This window comes from the organism of the source record quoted next, unplaced genomic scaffold (assembly GCF_019419815.1).
Source record: "Pyrus x bretschneideri cultivar Hongxiangsu unplaced genomic scaffold, Pyrus_bretschneideri_v1 Contig65, whole genome shotgun sequence".
Lineage (NCBI taxonomy): Eukaryota > Viridiplantae > Streptophyta > Magnoliopsida > Rosales > Rosaceae > Pyrus > Pyrus x bretschneideri.
Window position 1 is genome coordinate 2163401 of NW_025999804.1, and position 12415 is coordinate 2175815.

The window sequence follows — 12415 nt, forward strand, 5'->3', positions numbered from 1 at the left end:
ATTTCAAGCACAAAACACCTTCAATGCCGTGACTTCCCCTTCATTCCAGCCATTCCACATGCAATTCCAACCTAACCCACATGAAACTCTTCATCATTGCACCACAAATCAGCCACTCACATGCATTCACACACACTTCACACAAACAACAAGTCTTTGCCGTGCCTTCCACACCAATTCCAGCTTTTCTTCATCATTGCAGCCACTTTGCCCTTTTATTTATGCATTAAACCTATTTCCTTTCCCTAAATTGCAGCCACAATCCACACCTTTCCAACCTAGCTGCACCCTACATACATTAATTAGTCATTCTTTTCATATTGCACTCACATGCATTCACATGCATTTCAAGAAGCAAAACAACATTGTGCCGTTGAGCTTCCCTTGCATTTTCAGCTTTCCTCCTTGCATTCACATGCATTTCCAACCTAGCATTCCATTCTTTAATCATTCCTAGCTGCCATTCACATGTTCTCCCATCCATTCTCTCCCTATAAAACCATGCATTGCATTCATACAATTCATTCATTCACTCCCCACTACATCTCTCCATTTCTCACACCACAACTAACACAAACACTTCCCCTTAGAATCTAAAACCGTGAGTCCCCCCACCACTCCTCTACCATTTCCATAATCCCCCAAACCTCACCTTAGACCTTGTGCTACAACAACGAGGAAGATAAGAGGACCTAAACGTTCATACAATTCAAGTTTGAGTTGTTGGAATGTTTAGGTGTTTCTTTGATTTCAAAGTTTAAATTCAATTCTCTTTGTTTTGTACGTATGAGGAATGGAAGAGAAGAGTGCCTAAACGTTCATACAATTCAAGTTTGAGTTGTTGGAATGTTTAGGTGTTTCTTTGATTTCAAAGTTATGAGGAACTAAACCCCCCCTTTAGCTAGGGGGTGATTCGAAACTATGTTTATGTTTGCAATATGAATTGATTAACTTTCGTTGGAATTTCATAAGTTGTGGATTCAATTTGTTTAACCGTTTGATTGATAACTTATTTATGAATGTTTATTAAGAATGCGCGCTTAATTTTCATGCATGAATATGACGCTAGAATATAAGTGAGTTTCACCTAATCGTTATGAACTTATATTCACAAGTAGTGGAGGTTGCTTATAAACAATCGCGTTAAATGAATTCTTGGCAAGAGTTTCATGCTCATCATAGTAACGAATGCCTCGTCAACACTTATAGTTTTCATAATGCTTAATGATCTTTGATTGTATCTTTATTGTGCTGTTCACGTAAAGGACTTTTGGAGAATGTTGTGAATTGCGTTGCGCTAACCCATCCAATTCATTAACTTAAGGAAAACTTGACGGTTAATTTATGCGCACACAAAGTCAGCTTATGTATTCGCCATAGTAGAGTTTCAGGGAGGAAATACAATATAAAGTGAAGGAAGAAGTCATTTTTATTTCATCAAATATTGAAGTCACATAAGGTTTAACTCAACAGTTTTACATCCTTGGCTAGGGCAGCTATCCTAGAATGGTATGTTTGCAGAATAATGAAGATTCTACTAGGCTTCTCCAAAGCAATATTACTGTTGGTTAATTGTGCTTTTGCATCCTCAACTTCAACGTTTACTTTTTTGACTTCTTCAATCTTTTGGTAAAGTTTGTTGGATAAAGTGATTTGTTCAACCTTGAGTGCAGACAGTTGCCCCTCCAACCTTTTAATTTCAGAAGTCACCTCTATAATCCTTGCCTCCATGGTCGAGCCTTCTTCCACTAGCTTTTGCAAAGAAGATGAGGTTATTGAGTGCTTCTCCTTGTAGCATTTTACTCTATTGGCCTGCCTCTCTACCCTCAAATGCAGGTCCCTTAGTGTCTTCTAGTTCTTAAAGAAGTTACGGAATGACTCAAACTTAACCTTTGTCATGTGTTGGGCTTTATACAGTTTAGTCAGAGAAGCTAAAAAAAACATCTAAGTCTCTCTGCATCAATTCTTGGAAGATCATGCGATAATCTTGAAGTTATTAAGGTTCATAAGAGCGCCTAGGAGACCTCAACTTTGTTTTGATTTGCCCGAACTCTTTGGTAAGCTTGGGCAATAAAGTTTTAGCTGGAATAAGTGCAAGAGGTAGAGGCATGGCTTCACTACTCCCAGAAGCAACAGTAGCAGTAGAAGTAGCCCTAGTTGAAAAAGGAAGATGACTAGAAGTTGAGGAAGTAATAGCAGCCCTTATCTTCTTTGGTCTAGAGATATGAATTCCCATAACCCGAAAAGCCAAGGAAGAGCTGCTTTATGCACTAAAAGTGGAGGAGATTGGTCCAAGCCTTCTCCAAGACCCTGTTACAAACCAAGAAAAGTAAGTTAAGAAGAAAGACTACAATTCAGATTAAAGGAATGCGAGATAAAGGAAGTTAATATACCTGAGTTGAGCCTGTAGCCTTGGAAGAAGATTGAGTATGAGTTGTTTCCCTTAATGGTTGAGGAGGATCATTCTCACTTATTTGAGAATGAGGAATGATGCTCGAACCCTCACCAGAGGGCTATAAACATTAAGAAAAGACAAGTGTAAGTAGACCAACTTATGAAGAAAAGAGAAATAGAAGCATAATGGCTTTCATACCTTAGCAGAACCTTGAGTAGGAAAAGGAGGCACCTCTGTGGTCGTTGTTGCTTGAGAAAAAATAGGTAGATTGACCTAAGTAGCAACCTGAGAAGCCCTCGGGTTAGTCACCTTTGAGACCACAGGGACTATGGGTTCCCCAAATGCAGTTGCTGCTGGTGGATGAGACTCTTGTGCTGAGGATGACTGGGCAAAGCAAAAAGAAGATAAGTATAAAAGAAGGAGAGGACTTTAAATATACAAATGTCAAGACAAAAATGCTTGGGTACTTAAAAAGAATTGAACATGCACCTCCAATTCCTTGATGGTAGCATCAAGAAAGGGCTTATCTTTTTTATACATCTCTGCCCCTAATGGCTCTTCCTTTGAAGCAAAAGTGGGCCTCTTGGTTGCTTGAGGCCCTGGTTTCAAAGAAGATGGAGCTTTTAGCTTTTAAAATGAAAATGCAGGTAAGGAATGAGGGTTAAAATAAGATTCACTTACTGGAAGACTTATGTTTCTTTCTGCCTGGCTTAGCTGGAGAGGTAATAAAGGCATAGGGCATTTTGGAAGCTTTGGAGGTCTGAGCCCTTGTCCTCTTCTTGGTTGGAGTTGCCTGAGGTACAGGCTGTTCTTCAGGCTCGGACTCCGAAGTTTCCACCACAGTTATTCTTTCTCGACGAGTGGCCCAAAGCTCCACTTCCGGCTCAGTCTCAGCCTCTGAATCTCCACAAAGTTTACAAATATCTCCACATTTTCTAGCTCCTTGTCTCTCAACCTTGGCTGCAGCCTCTTGAAGGATAAGTTCATTTGTAGCCTTTTCATCTAGCCTGATGCCCACTTCTTCAGTAATGCCTTGGGCTACAAGTTCCAAGATAACCAAGTTAAGGATTAGTGGAAAGCAAATTATAAAAGAATCATATAAAACAAGTGAGAAATGACAAAGGATACCTATTAGAAGAAGCTGGTTCTTCTGACAGATCATTTCCTTCCAGTTTTCAAGCTCACTCGAGCTAGGATAGGATTTGATTAAGAGTTGCCTGAAGAGGCGGCCATGAGCTTCCCGTAAATCCTCTCCATATTTTTGGTCCATTTGGTTTCCCACCAAGTGGAGAAGGTCGGAGTACATTCGAAGTTCAGCACCATGGGCTTATGAGCAATCTTACTCAACACCTCCAAGCTACGTCAAAGCTACGTCGAGCTGCTCGAACTGTGATTGCAGATGGAGAATGAAGATGGTAGGAGGTTCCACAGTGCATAGAGTCAAAGAAGGGCACTGGAATGGCTTGCCTAAATCCCAACCACCTAGCACAGAAGTTAGGATGGTAAGCCTCTAGCCCGTGCTTGTAACAATCACTGCATACCCTTCCAAGCCAAGTCTCTTTGCTGGATACAACTGATAAACTTATCTTTGCAAAATTGGCTAGCATCATCACCGAAGGCATCTTGGAAAAGCTAATTCAAGAACCACAAATACCTCCTAAGCATGGAGGCCCCCCATTCCAAATCTGCCCGAGTCTGGCAGACTCTTAAGAAATACAGGCAGCAGAAGGTAGAATAGTTGGTAGGAGAAGCTTCGGCCAAAATTCGAGCAAGAGCAACACCTTCAGGGAACTCCAGGTTGGGTGCCTGAAGCTCAGGGAAGTACCATTGCAGCCATAGCTAGATCATCCAGGTCGGCCCGTTGAGATTGGTCTCAAAGGGCTCGCCTCTAGTCATCTCGTACAGAAGATGATAAAGATGGGTGAGAAGAAAGAGCCACGTGGCCACATCATCAAAGTGATGGAGAGCTTCCACCAGGAGGATCCACTCAACTTTTACTCCTTTGGATTTGTTGGGGAAGACATGTTTGTTGAGCCAGTATAAGAGGAAATACATGTGCTCCTGATCTCTGTTAGCATTGGAGGACGTCGAGCCAAAGTTTTTCTTGACAATTGGGATGAAACCCATGAAGGAAGTCCCATAACTCTTGGAAGTTGAAGGGTTATACCCCAACCGAGTGATAGAGTCATTAGCATACGAGCCTTCAGCATTCGGGCGGGATGGGGAAGACCAATCATGGGTGACATCCATGATTCTGCCCGAGGGCCTTACCCCGAAGACTTGGGCCATTTCAAAGATAGTTGGGGACATAGGATCCATCCTGAATCAAAGGTGTTTGTCCCCGAATTCCAGAAAAGGAGGGTCGTGGTTAGAAGCTCAGACATGGCGATCACAGTGGTCTTGGAGAGCATTATTAGCTCATATATGTCATTGTTCATTCACTTCTTCTTGAAAACGAGCTCGAGCTCATTTACCCATTGCGCCTAAGCTTCATCATTCATAAAAGGAAATCATCTTCAATGGGTGGACCGTTTAGAAGAAGAAATGCTAGGTTCATCCAAAAACGGGTTGGGGGTAAACCAATTTGCCTTGGGCATGTTGTTCTCCACAACAACAAGGACCCTGGAGGTCCAGGTAGGTCCTAAAGAATGTACACCCCCTTCCTGGAAAAAAAGAAAGGTATTGAGGGTTGCCCGAGGGCGATGAAGGCCATTGAGCAAGCGACGCATGGTAACAATCCCCTAGCCAGACTGGCAGGAAGATTGAGTAGCTTTGGGCACCATTAAGTGTATTAGAAAGAAAATGGAAGAGAATCGAAGATAGAAAGCAAGAAAATTATGAAGACAAGAGAGCTCTGAGAAAATCTGGAAATTCAAGGGATTAAAATTGCTAAGATATTTGGCCGAGAGGATTATGCAAAGTTTATATGGTAAAACAGTTAGTTAAAGTTGGAAATCGTGGGTTAGTGCAAAGGTTTAGTTAACAAAGGTTGTTTTAAATGGCGCAAGTCCCGAGTGAAAGCATGCAATGACTGTTTAATCATCATTAATGCCTCGATTTGCAGACTCAACAACGACTAAAGGGGGCACTATTTGGGTTAATATTTGAATATTGGGCTTAAATGAAGGAAAGCCCAAAAAATGCCAATTAAGAAGGAAACTTGCCCGAAGCCCAGAATTGAGCCCAGAGGCAAACTAAAGCCTTCTCAGTCAAGACACAAGCCACATGTCTATAATTGAAGTGAAAAGTGATGGAAATTAACTTGCTATTAGCCAAAGAACACTTTCCAATGGAATTACAAGTAAAAAGATGATGACTCATTACCCTCCCAGTGCTTTAGGGCAAGAGCAAAAGCTACAGCAGCTAGGCCAAATAGCCTATAAAAGGAAGAAGAGACAACGAAGACAAGGACAGTCAACTAATCAAACAAACAAACTTACAAACTCTGCTCTTAAGCCAAATTTGCATCCAAAAGCTTAAATCGTCCCAAATTCAGTTCTTTTAGCGATAGTTCGTTAGAAAAGCTATCTATTGTCTAGTGTAAAAGCTCTGCTACCTCCCTTAGTGGTGTAGTATCGATTCCCTAGTGTAAATTTGTTTACCATCCATCCCATTTTAGCATACAAACCCTGTAAACTCAAAGAGAAGTGGCTGCAAGAGGTTCAACCTTGCCAGACATGGTGAAATCTTGCCCGAATCTCTTTGTTTGTTCTCTAAATTAGTAGATCTATTGCTTAGTGTACTTTTCATTATGTATTCAAGTCATTTCCACCTGTTTTTCTATTTTAAGCGTCCCATTTGTATCTAGATATGTGTTCATTAAGAGGAATTTGGAACTAAGCAAATGATTTAAGGGGCTCTAGATTCCCTCCATTCGAACATACAAGATCATGAACTAAAAGTCCTTGTTTACAAGGCAAGAAAAAGAACTTAATGTGGACTTAACCCATCCATGACAATCCTTTGATAACAAGAAGTTTGAGTAACTTATCGACTTTAAACATACTTGTTCTACATCTACTATACTAAGATAGTAGTGGCACGCCTGAGTATTTGGTTAGTTGGCCTATACCTAAGGCCCCACAAAAGCACCTTTCAGAACTAACTTTAAGCTCTGACTGCAGCACACAAGGCAAGTAAAAGCCCGACTACCAAATACATACATCAAAGTGCCAATCCCTTGGAGAGCTGTGCAGAGGTCCAAGAAGCTTTCTCCAAGAAAAATCTTTGCCTGAACACACTTACTTAGGTTGCGACTCTCACTTAATCAAAAAATCGATAACTTTCATTTTGTATTTTTTTTTAAATAAATTGTGAGAGACTTGTTGAATACTTGGATGAACACTCATTATATTTTGGTTCCCATGTTGTCGATATGTTATAATACTTTCTAATTTTTATGTCCTTGTATTTTCAATTTATGTATCCCAATACAATTACGTATTTTTTTAATTATAAACACGCTTATTTATATGATATATAATAAGTTCACTTAAATCTGTCTAGTTCGCCTAGGCACTAGGTCCCAATCAACCACACAACTAGCACCTATCGTCTTTTAGAACCTTGTTTTTCACCCTATAAAGAATTTATTATGGACATTAGATGCTAAAACATTGTATAACAAAACCTCCTTTAATAAGAAGTAACAAATGAAATGACCTCAACCTGATTATTAGGATGGGTTGGATTGATGCATTGCCCAGCTATGTGAGTCCAACTCTCGAGACGGTTTGAGGTTGTCATTATTTGGAGTATGTTTCATTGAATGATGATCCTCTCTAGATTCTCTTTGTAAGGATTCCGGAGATCTTTCAATCATATTTGTTCATCGTAAATTGTGCAATCAGAAATAATTGTAAATCTTTTATTTAAAGTTAAATATAAACAGTACTTGACAAAAAATGATTGCACTATGTACGATAAACATATATGATTAGAGGATACAGTACTTGACAAAAAATAACTGCACGATGTACGATAAACAGATATGATTGGAGGATCTCTGATGGAGAGGATCCTCATTCAGTTTCATTATCTCCTCCTTCGTATTCCTCGAAGAAACAAGGTCAGTAGTGCCAATATCCATGTCTTTGGTGGTTGTGGCGGCCATGTGGATTGTAGTCATCTTTCAGCGCTTCACATATCATTGTCTGAATTTACTAAAATATGCAGAGTTTGGATTATCGGGCCTTTTTTATTTCTACCCCTATGATCATTTTATATGAAAATAAATCATCCAGTTATCAACTCGTATCTTTCGCTTTCCAATATTTAATAATTGAAGATTTCTTTGTTTATTTGTTGATGAACAAGCGAAAACACAAACCCAACACATCTAGTTACCGACGGGATTTCATCTCAAACTCGGCAGCACGCGCCATCTCGACAATTTTAAAAAGGATATTGGGGGAAAACATAAAAATCGACAGCTAATCTACGATTAATCCTTGTACTTCATATCGGCCAAGGAGAAGCCGGGCATGTCAAATGAGGAGGAGAACTTCTCAACATCAACCTTGAGTTCTTCAATGTCCTTGTTGTTCACCAGACCCTTGTTGAAGTCCTTGAGTAGTTTTCCGTGCTCCTTCTGGATTTTCAAGGTGAGAGCTACAGCCCTGTGAAGAAACTCCCCTATCTTCTCAAAATCCTTCTCAACCAAACCTCTTGATGTCATGGCCGGGGCACCTGTTGTCAAACATCCCATAACTTATTTCAGGACAAATGCAGCAAGGACGTCTGTGAATACAGTACTACCATGGTTGATAAGCAAAAACTGAAAATTCACTACATGCAGAATTTTTTTTTCTACTACACACAAGATAATTCTTAACTAGCCACAGTGGAAAAGCCGATTCATATAGCACTTCTTACCAATTCTTACTCCTCCAGGAGCCAAGGCACTGCTGTCGCCAAAAACAGCATTCTTGTTCACAGTAATGTTGCACAGGTCACAAAGCTTCTCAACCTTGTTGCCTGAAGAACATCATCAAAGAGTTAGATTTGTATAGGAGAAACACAAAAGAAAAAGAAATGCTCGTGGCCATCACATTTATCATTCGAGAAAATTGAACACTTTACCGGTCAAACCAAGAGGCCTGAGATCCCACAGAACAAGGTGGTTCTCTGTTCCTCCTGTAACAAGCTTGTAATCCTTGCTCATCAAGTAGTTTCCAAGGGCAACAGCGTTGGCCTTGACTTGTTTGGCATAGGCCTTAAACCCAGGTGTCATGGCCTGCTTAAGAGCAACAGCTAGGGCACCAATCTGGTGATTGTGAGGACCACCCTGAAGGGAGGGGAAAACAGCAAAGTTGATCTTGTCTTCAAAGTCGTAAACTGCATCCTCGGGCTGGCCCTTCTTGGGTGGTTTTGGTCCCTTCCTGTAGAAGATCATACCAGCCCTAGGACCCCTCAAGCTCTTGTGGGTTGTGGTTGTGACAATGTCACAGTACTCAAAGGGATTTGCAGCTTCCTATACCCAAAGAAAGAAGACAAACTACAGAGTAAGAACATAGAATCTATTACAAGCACGGTAAAGCCAGTAATACTAAAAGCAAAGCTGCACCCGTCATGTGTTAAGCCAAATAAAATAAAACAATGTCAACAATTATCCGAATGCAATGCAATTTAGAGTTGCAAATGAAATTTACCCCTGCAACAAATATTATATTGAAACAGAGATGAAGAACATAGAAAACCAAATCTAGCAAAAGGCCACCAGTCAATATCCAGATCCAGAAATTGTGCAAGCAAAGCAAAGCCAAACAATTGAATGTGCAGTGCAGTGCAGATCTACTGCATATTAAATTAACCAAAAGAAATTTACTTTTCCAATTTCATCCCCTCTAGAACACCCATTTTACTAATTGCATCCATTTCCATTTGCATCCTAGTGAAAGATAGACCTAAAATTATCGGAATTTTGCAGATTCCAGATCTTGATTCAAAACAACGTAATTAAAACATTGAGCAGTGAATCAAAGATATTCAAAGACATTCAGATTGGATCATAAGAAATGTGAGTAACTACAAACAAATAAGAATCGAATCGAATCGAAATCAAAAACCAGATCTGCTCAATCAAATTAAGTAAATCACACAAACCCAATTCATTAACATCAAATTTAAGCAAACCCATCAGATCTGATTAACCAAAACACAAACGATTCACAAAAAAAAAAAAAAAAAAAAAGCACATACCTGAGCAGCAACAAGGCCACTAATGTGAGCCATGTCACAGAGCAAAAGGGCACCGCACTTATCCGCGATGGCCCGGAACCGTGCGTAATCCCAGTCTCTGGGGTAGGCACTGCCGCCGCAAATGATCAAACGTGGCCTGAAATCCAAGGCCTTCTCCTCCAACTTGTCGTAATCGATGAACCCAGTTGAGGAACTGACCTTGTAAGGCAGACTCTCGAAGTATATCGAGGTGGCCGAGATCTTCTTCCCGCCGGAAGTGTAGTACCCGTGGGTCAGGTGACCGCCAGAGGGAAGGTCCAACCCCATGATGCGGTCGTGGGGATTGAGGACGGCGGTGTAGGCGGCGAAGTTGGCAGGAGAACCGGAGTAGGGCTGGACGTTGACGCCCCATTTGGTGGCGTCGAGGTGGAAGGCCTGAAGGGCACGTGAGCGGCACAGGTTCTCGATCTCGTCGATGAACTCGTTGCCGCCGTAATAGCGGTTGCCGGGCATGCCCTCGGAGTACTTGTTGGTCAAGGCGCTGCCGAGGGCCTCAATGACGGCGAAGGAGGTGAAGTTTTCGGAGGCAATGAGCTCGATTCCTCGACATTGGCGGCGCTTCTCCTTCTCGATGAGGTCGTGGATTTCGGGGTCCACGCTCACGAGGGAGGAGTTTCCCCAAGCGTTTACTGGTTCCATTGGGATGGGATCGAAGAAGAAGAAAGGCGGAGGAAGAAAACGAAGGTAAATGAGAGAAAGTGGTCCGGGTGTGCGGGGGTGGTGGCGTGCCTGCGGCAAAATGATAATTGGGGTTATAGGAGCTGTATTTGCTGAAAATACTATTTTGGCCTTCTGGGATTCTTTTGTGGTTGGTGTCAAATGTGGATTAGTGGCTTCCTGAATCATCATCCTTCATTTCACAATTCATGACCTCTTTTTTTTTTTTATTTATTTATTTATTAACAAACGATGATATTTATAATAGGGGAGAGTGAGCTAAGTTCCACAATAAGTTGGTAAAAATGTGGTTCAAATTCGACTTTGGCAAGAATCGAACCTAAAACCTCTCACTTTAAGTGAAGAAGAATATTAGTATGCCGTAATACTAAGTAGTAAAGTTTTTTATTGTTATAAACAATAATCTAGATTAAGGAACAAAGAGTGTTTAAGTTCAAAATGTAGATGAAGATGAAAATCTTGTCTACTAAGACAATCTACCACTTGCTAATCACAATGACCTTAGGATTTTAACATTTTTCATTAGGAGTGGACGAAAATACCAAAAATACTGAAACCGTGCCAAAAATACCAAATCGAGAATACTGAAAAATTCAATACCCAATCCTAAACCAATAATGAAAAAGTTGGTAAGGGAATCAGTATGAAACCTTGTTTGGGCCCAAAATAATATTTTGGGTCGAGCTTAGAGTTGTTCTCGACTCAGTAATATTCATCTAGAATCTTGTCATGGGTTGTCCAGTCAATGTCAACCGAATCCTATTGCTAGAAGGATTGGTTTGGATAAAGGTGAGGTAGTCGAACCCTAGAGCAACAAGGAGTCTTAAAGCTAAAGATGCTTAGAACTAGGGGATAAATTTGGTTCGTTAAGGAACTTGGTTCAAAGTCCTATAAGGGTTAGGATTGGCCAAAACCTGATCATATTGTGTGACGACCCATCCCAAATTTCATATGTAATTTCTCCCCGAGTATGAAAATTGACATTTATGCCCTTGTTGGCAAAGTGACGTGGACGTGGACATGTTTATGCAGCTTTAAATTATTTTTCTCGTTATCGTAATTAAATAGTATTCGTTGTTACGATCGTGTGAGCGCGAGTTAGACCCGAATTTGATTTGTAACGAAAAAGTTACGTTACGTTAAAGTATATAATTGACGGGTAGAACTGTACACGAGTGCGTGTTAATTTATCAGTATTAGAAACAGTGTTTTGGATAGATTTCATCTAATTACTTTTGTACAAACCCTATCATTTTCCTTCTTTAAAGCCAAATCTGTGCCTTACACCTCACCACCAATCAATTTTCACTCTTCAATTCTCTCACCCAACCAAACAATTTCCCTCACTTTTCCACCAATCAGAAAAGCTATCAGTCTCTCTCTCTCTCTCACCTCCTTCTCTCTTCCTCACTGTAACTCTCTCTTCTTTGTGATCACCAAGAACACGTATCAAAACTCGTAGATCGAACCTCCAACTAGCACCATCGTGTTCCTCTCAAACTCATGAGCATAACCATACCAACCGATTCTTGAATGGTTCAGTTTTAAGTGGTCAACGCAGAGCAACTCAGAAGGTCCGACTCGGATAAGTTTACCACGACGTGATCCCGGCCTAGTCACGATGTTTTAATGGTTGTAGGATCTTCCATTCAACTCCTTAAGGCCTTTAGTCAAGGTTTGAAGAAGCACTAACGTTGGAACAAGCAAGTTCGAGGACTTAAGTTTTAGGCCGAGACTTTCTAACCATTTTCAGGCCATTTCCTGTCTACTTTTCGACTTCCAAAAGGTATAACCTTGTTCATCTCCTCTAGATCTTCATTTCCATGTAAAGTTGGTCAAAAATGGTTGAGAATTGAGTAAGTTATACGAGTTTGAATTTTTCCCCAAAAACCGGCCACTTTTTCTAGTTTCGAACGAAACCAGACAGCGGATGGCAAAGCTTGTCAGAGAAGACGACGAATATTCCGTTAGACTTGATGAAGTATTCTAACGGCGCCAAGTTCCGTTAAGTGTTTAATGAAATATTCCGTAAACTCTGACGAAATATTCCTGTCTTCTATCAGATTTTGCCAGGTGCGTGGCCGCGCGTATGGCTGTGGGTTG

At 40.8% G+C, this 12415-nt stretch overlaps 1 protein-coding gene across 1 annotated transcript; it reads right to left on the reverse strand.

The window, feature by feature from the left end:
• Window positions 1-7638: 7638 nt before the first annotated feature.
• LOC103941449 (serine hydroxymethyltransferase 4-like) lies at window positions 7639-10280 on the reverse strand. Its single transcript, XM_009351639.3, has 4 exons — window positions 9596-10280; window positions 8477-8867; window positions 8270-8371; window positions 7639-8083 (listed from the first exon to the last, which is right to left on the reverse strand). Exons 1-4 carry the CDS (start codon window positions 10271-10273, stop codon window positions 7839-7841), a joined length of 1416 nt encoding a protein of 471 aa, XP_009349914.1. The 5' UTR covers window positions 10274-10280; the 3' UTR covers window positions 7639-7838.
• Between the last annotated feature and the right edge of the window lie 2135 nt (window positions 10281-12415).

Bases quoted from the DNA above. Each gene is read 5' to 3' on its own strand.
- LOC103941449 (XM_009351639.3), bottom strand. From the start codon at position 10,273: ATGGAACCAGTAAACGCTTGGGGAAACTCCTCCCTCGTGAGCGTGGAC. The intron at 8,868-9,595 runs GTATGTGCTTTT...CTTTGGGTATAG, and splicing joins GTGGCCTTGTTGCTGCTCAG to GAAGCTGCAAATCCCTTTGA. The intron at 8,372-8,476 runs GTAAAGTGTTCA...GATGTTCTTCAG, and splicing joins CAGGCCTCTTGGTTTGACCG to GCAACAAGGTTGAGAAGCTT.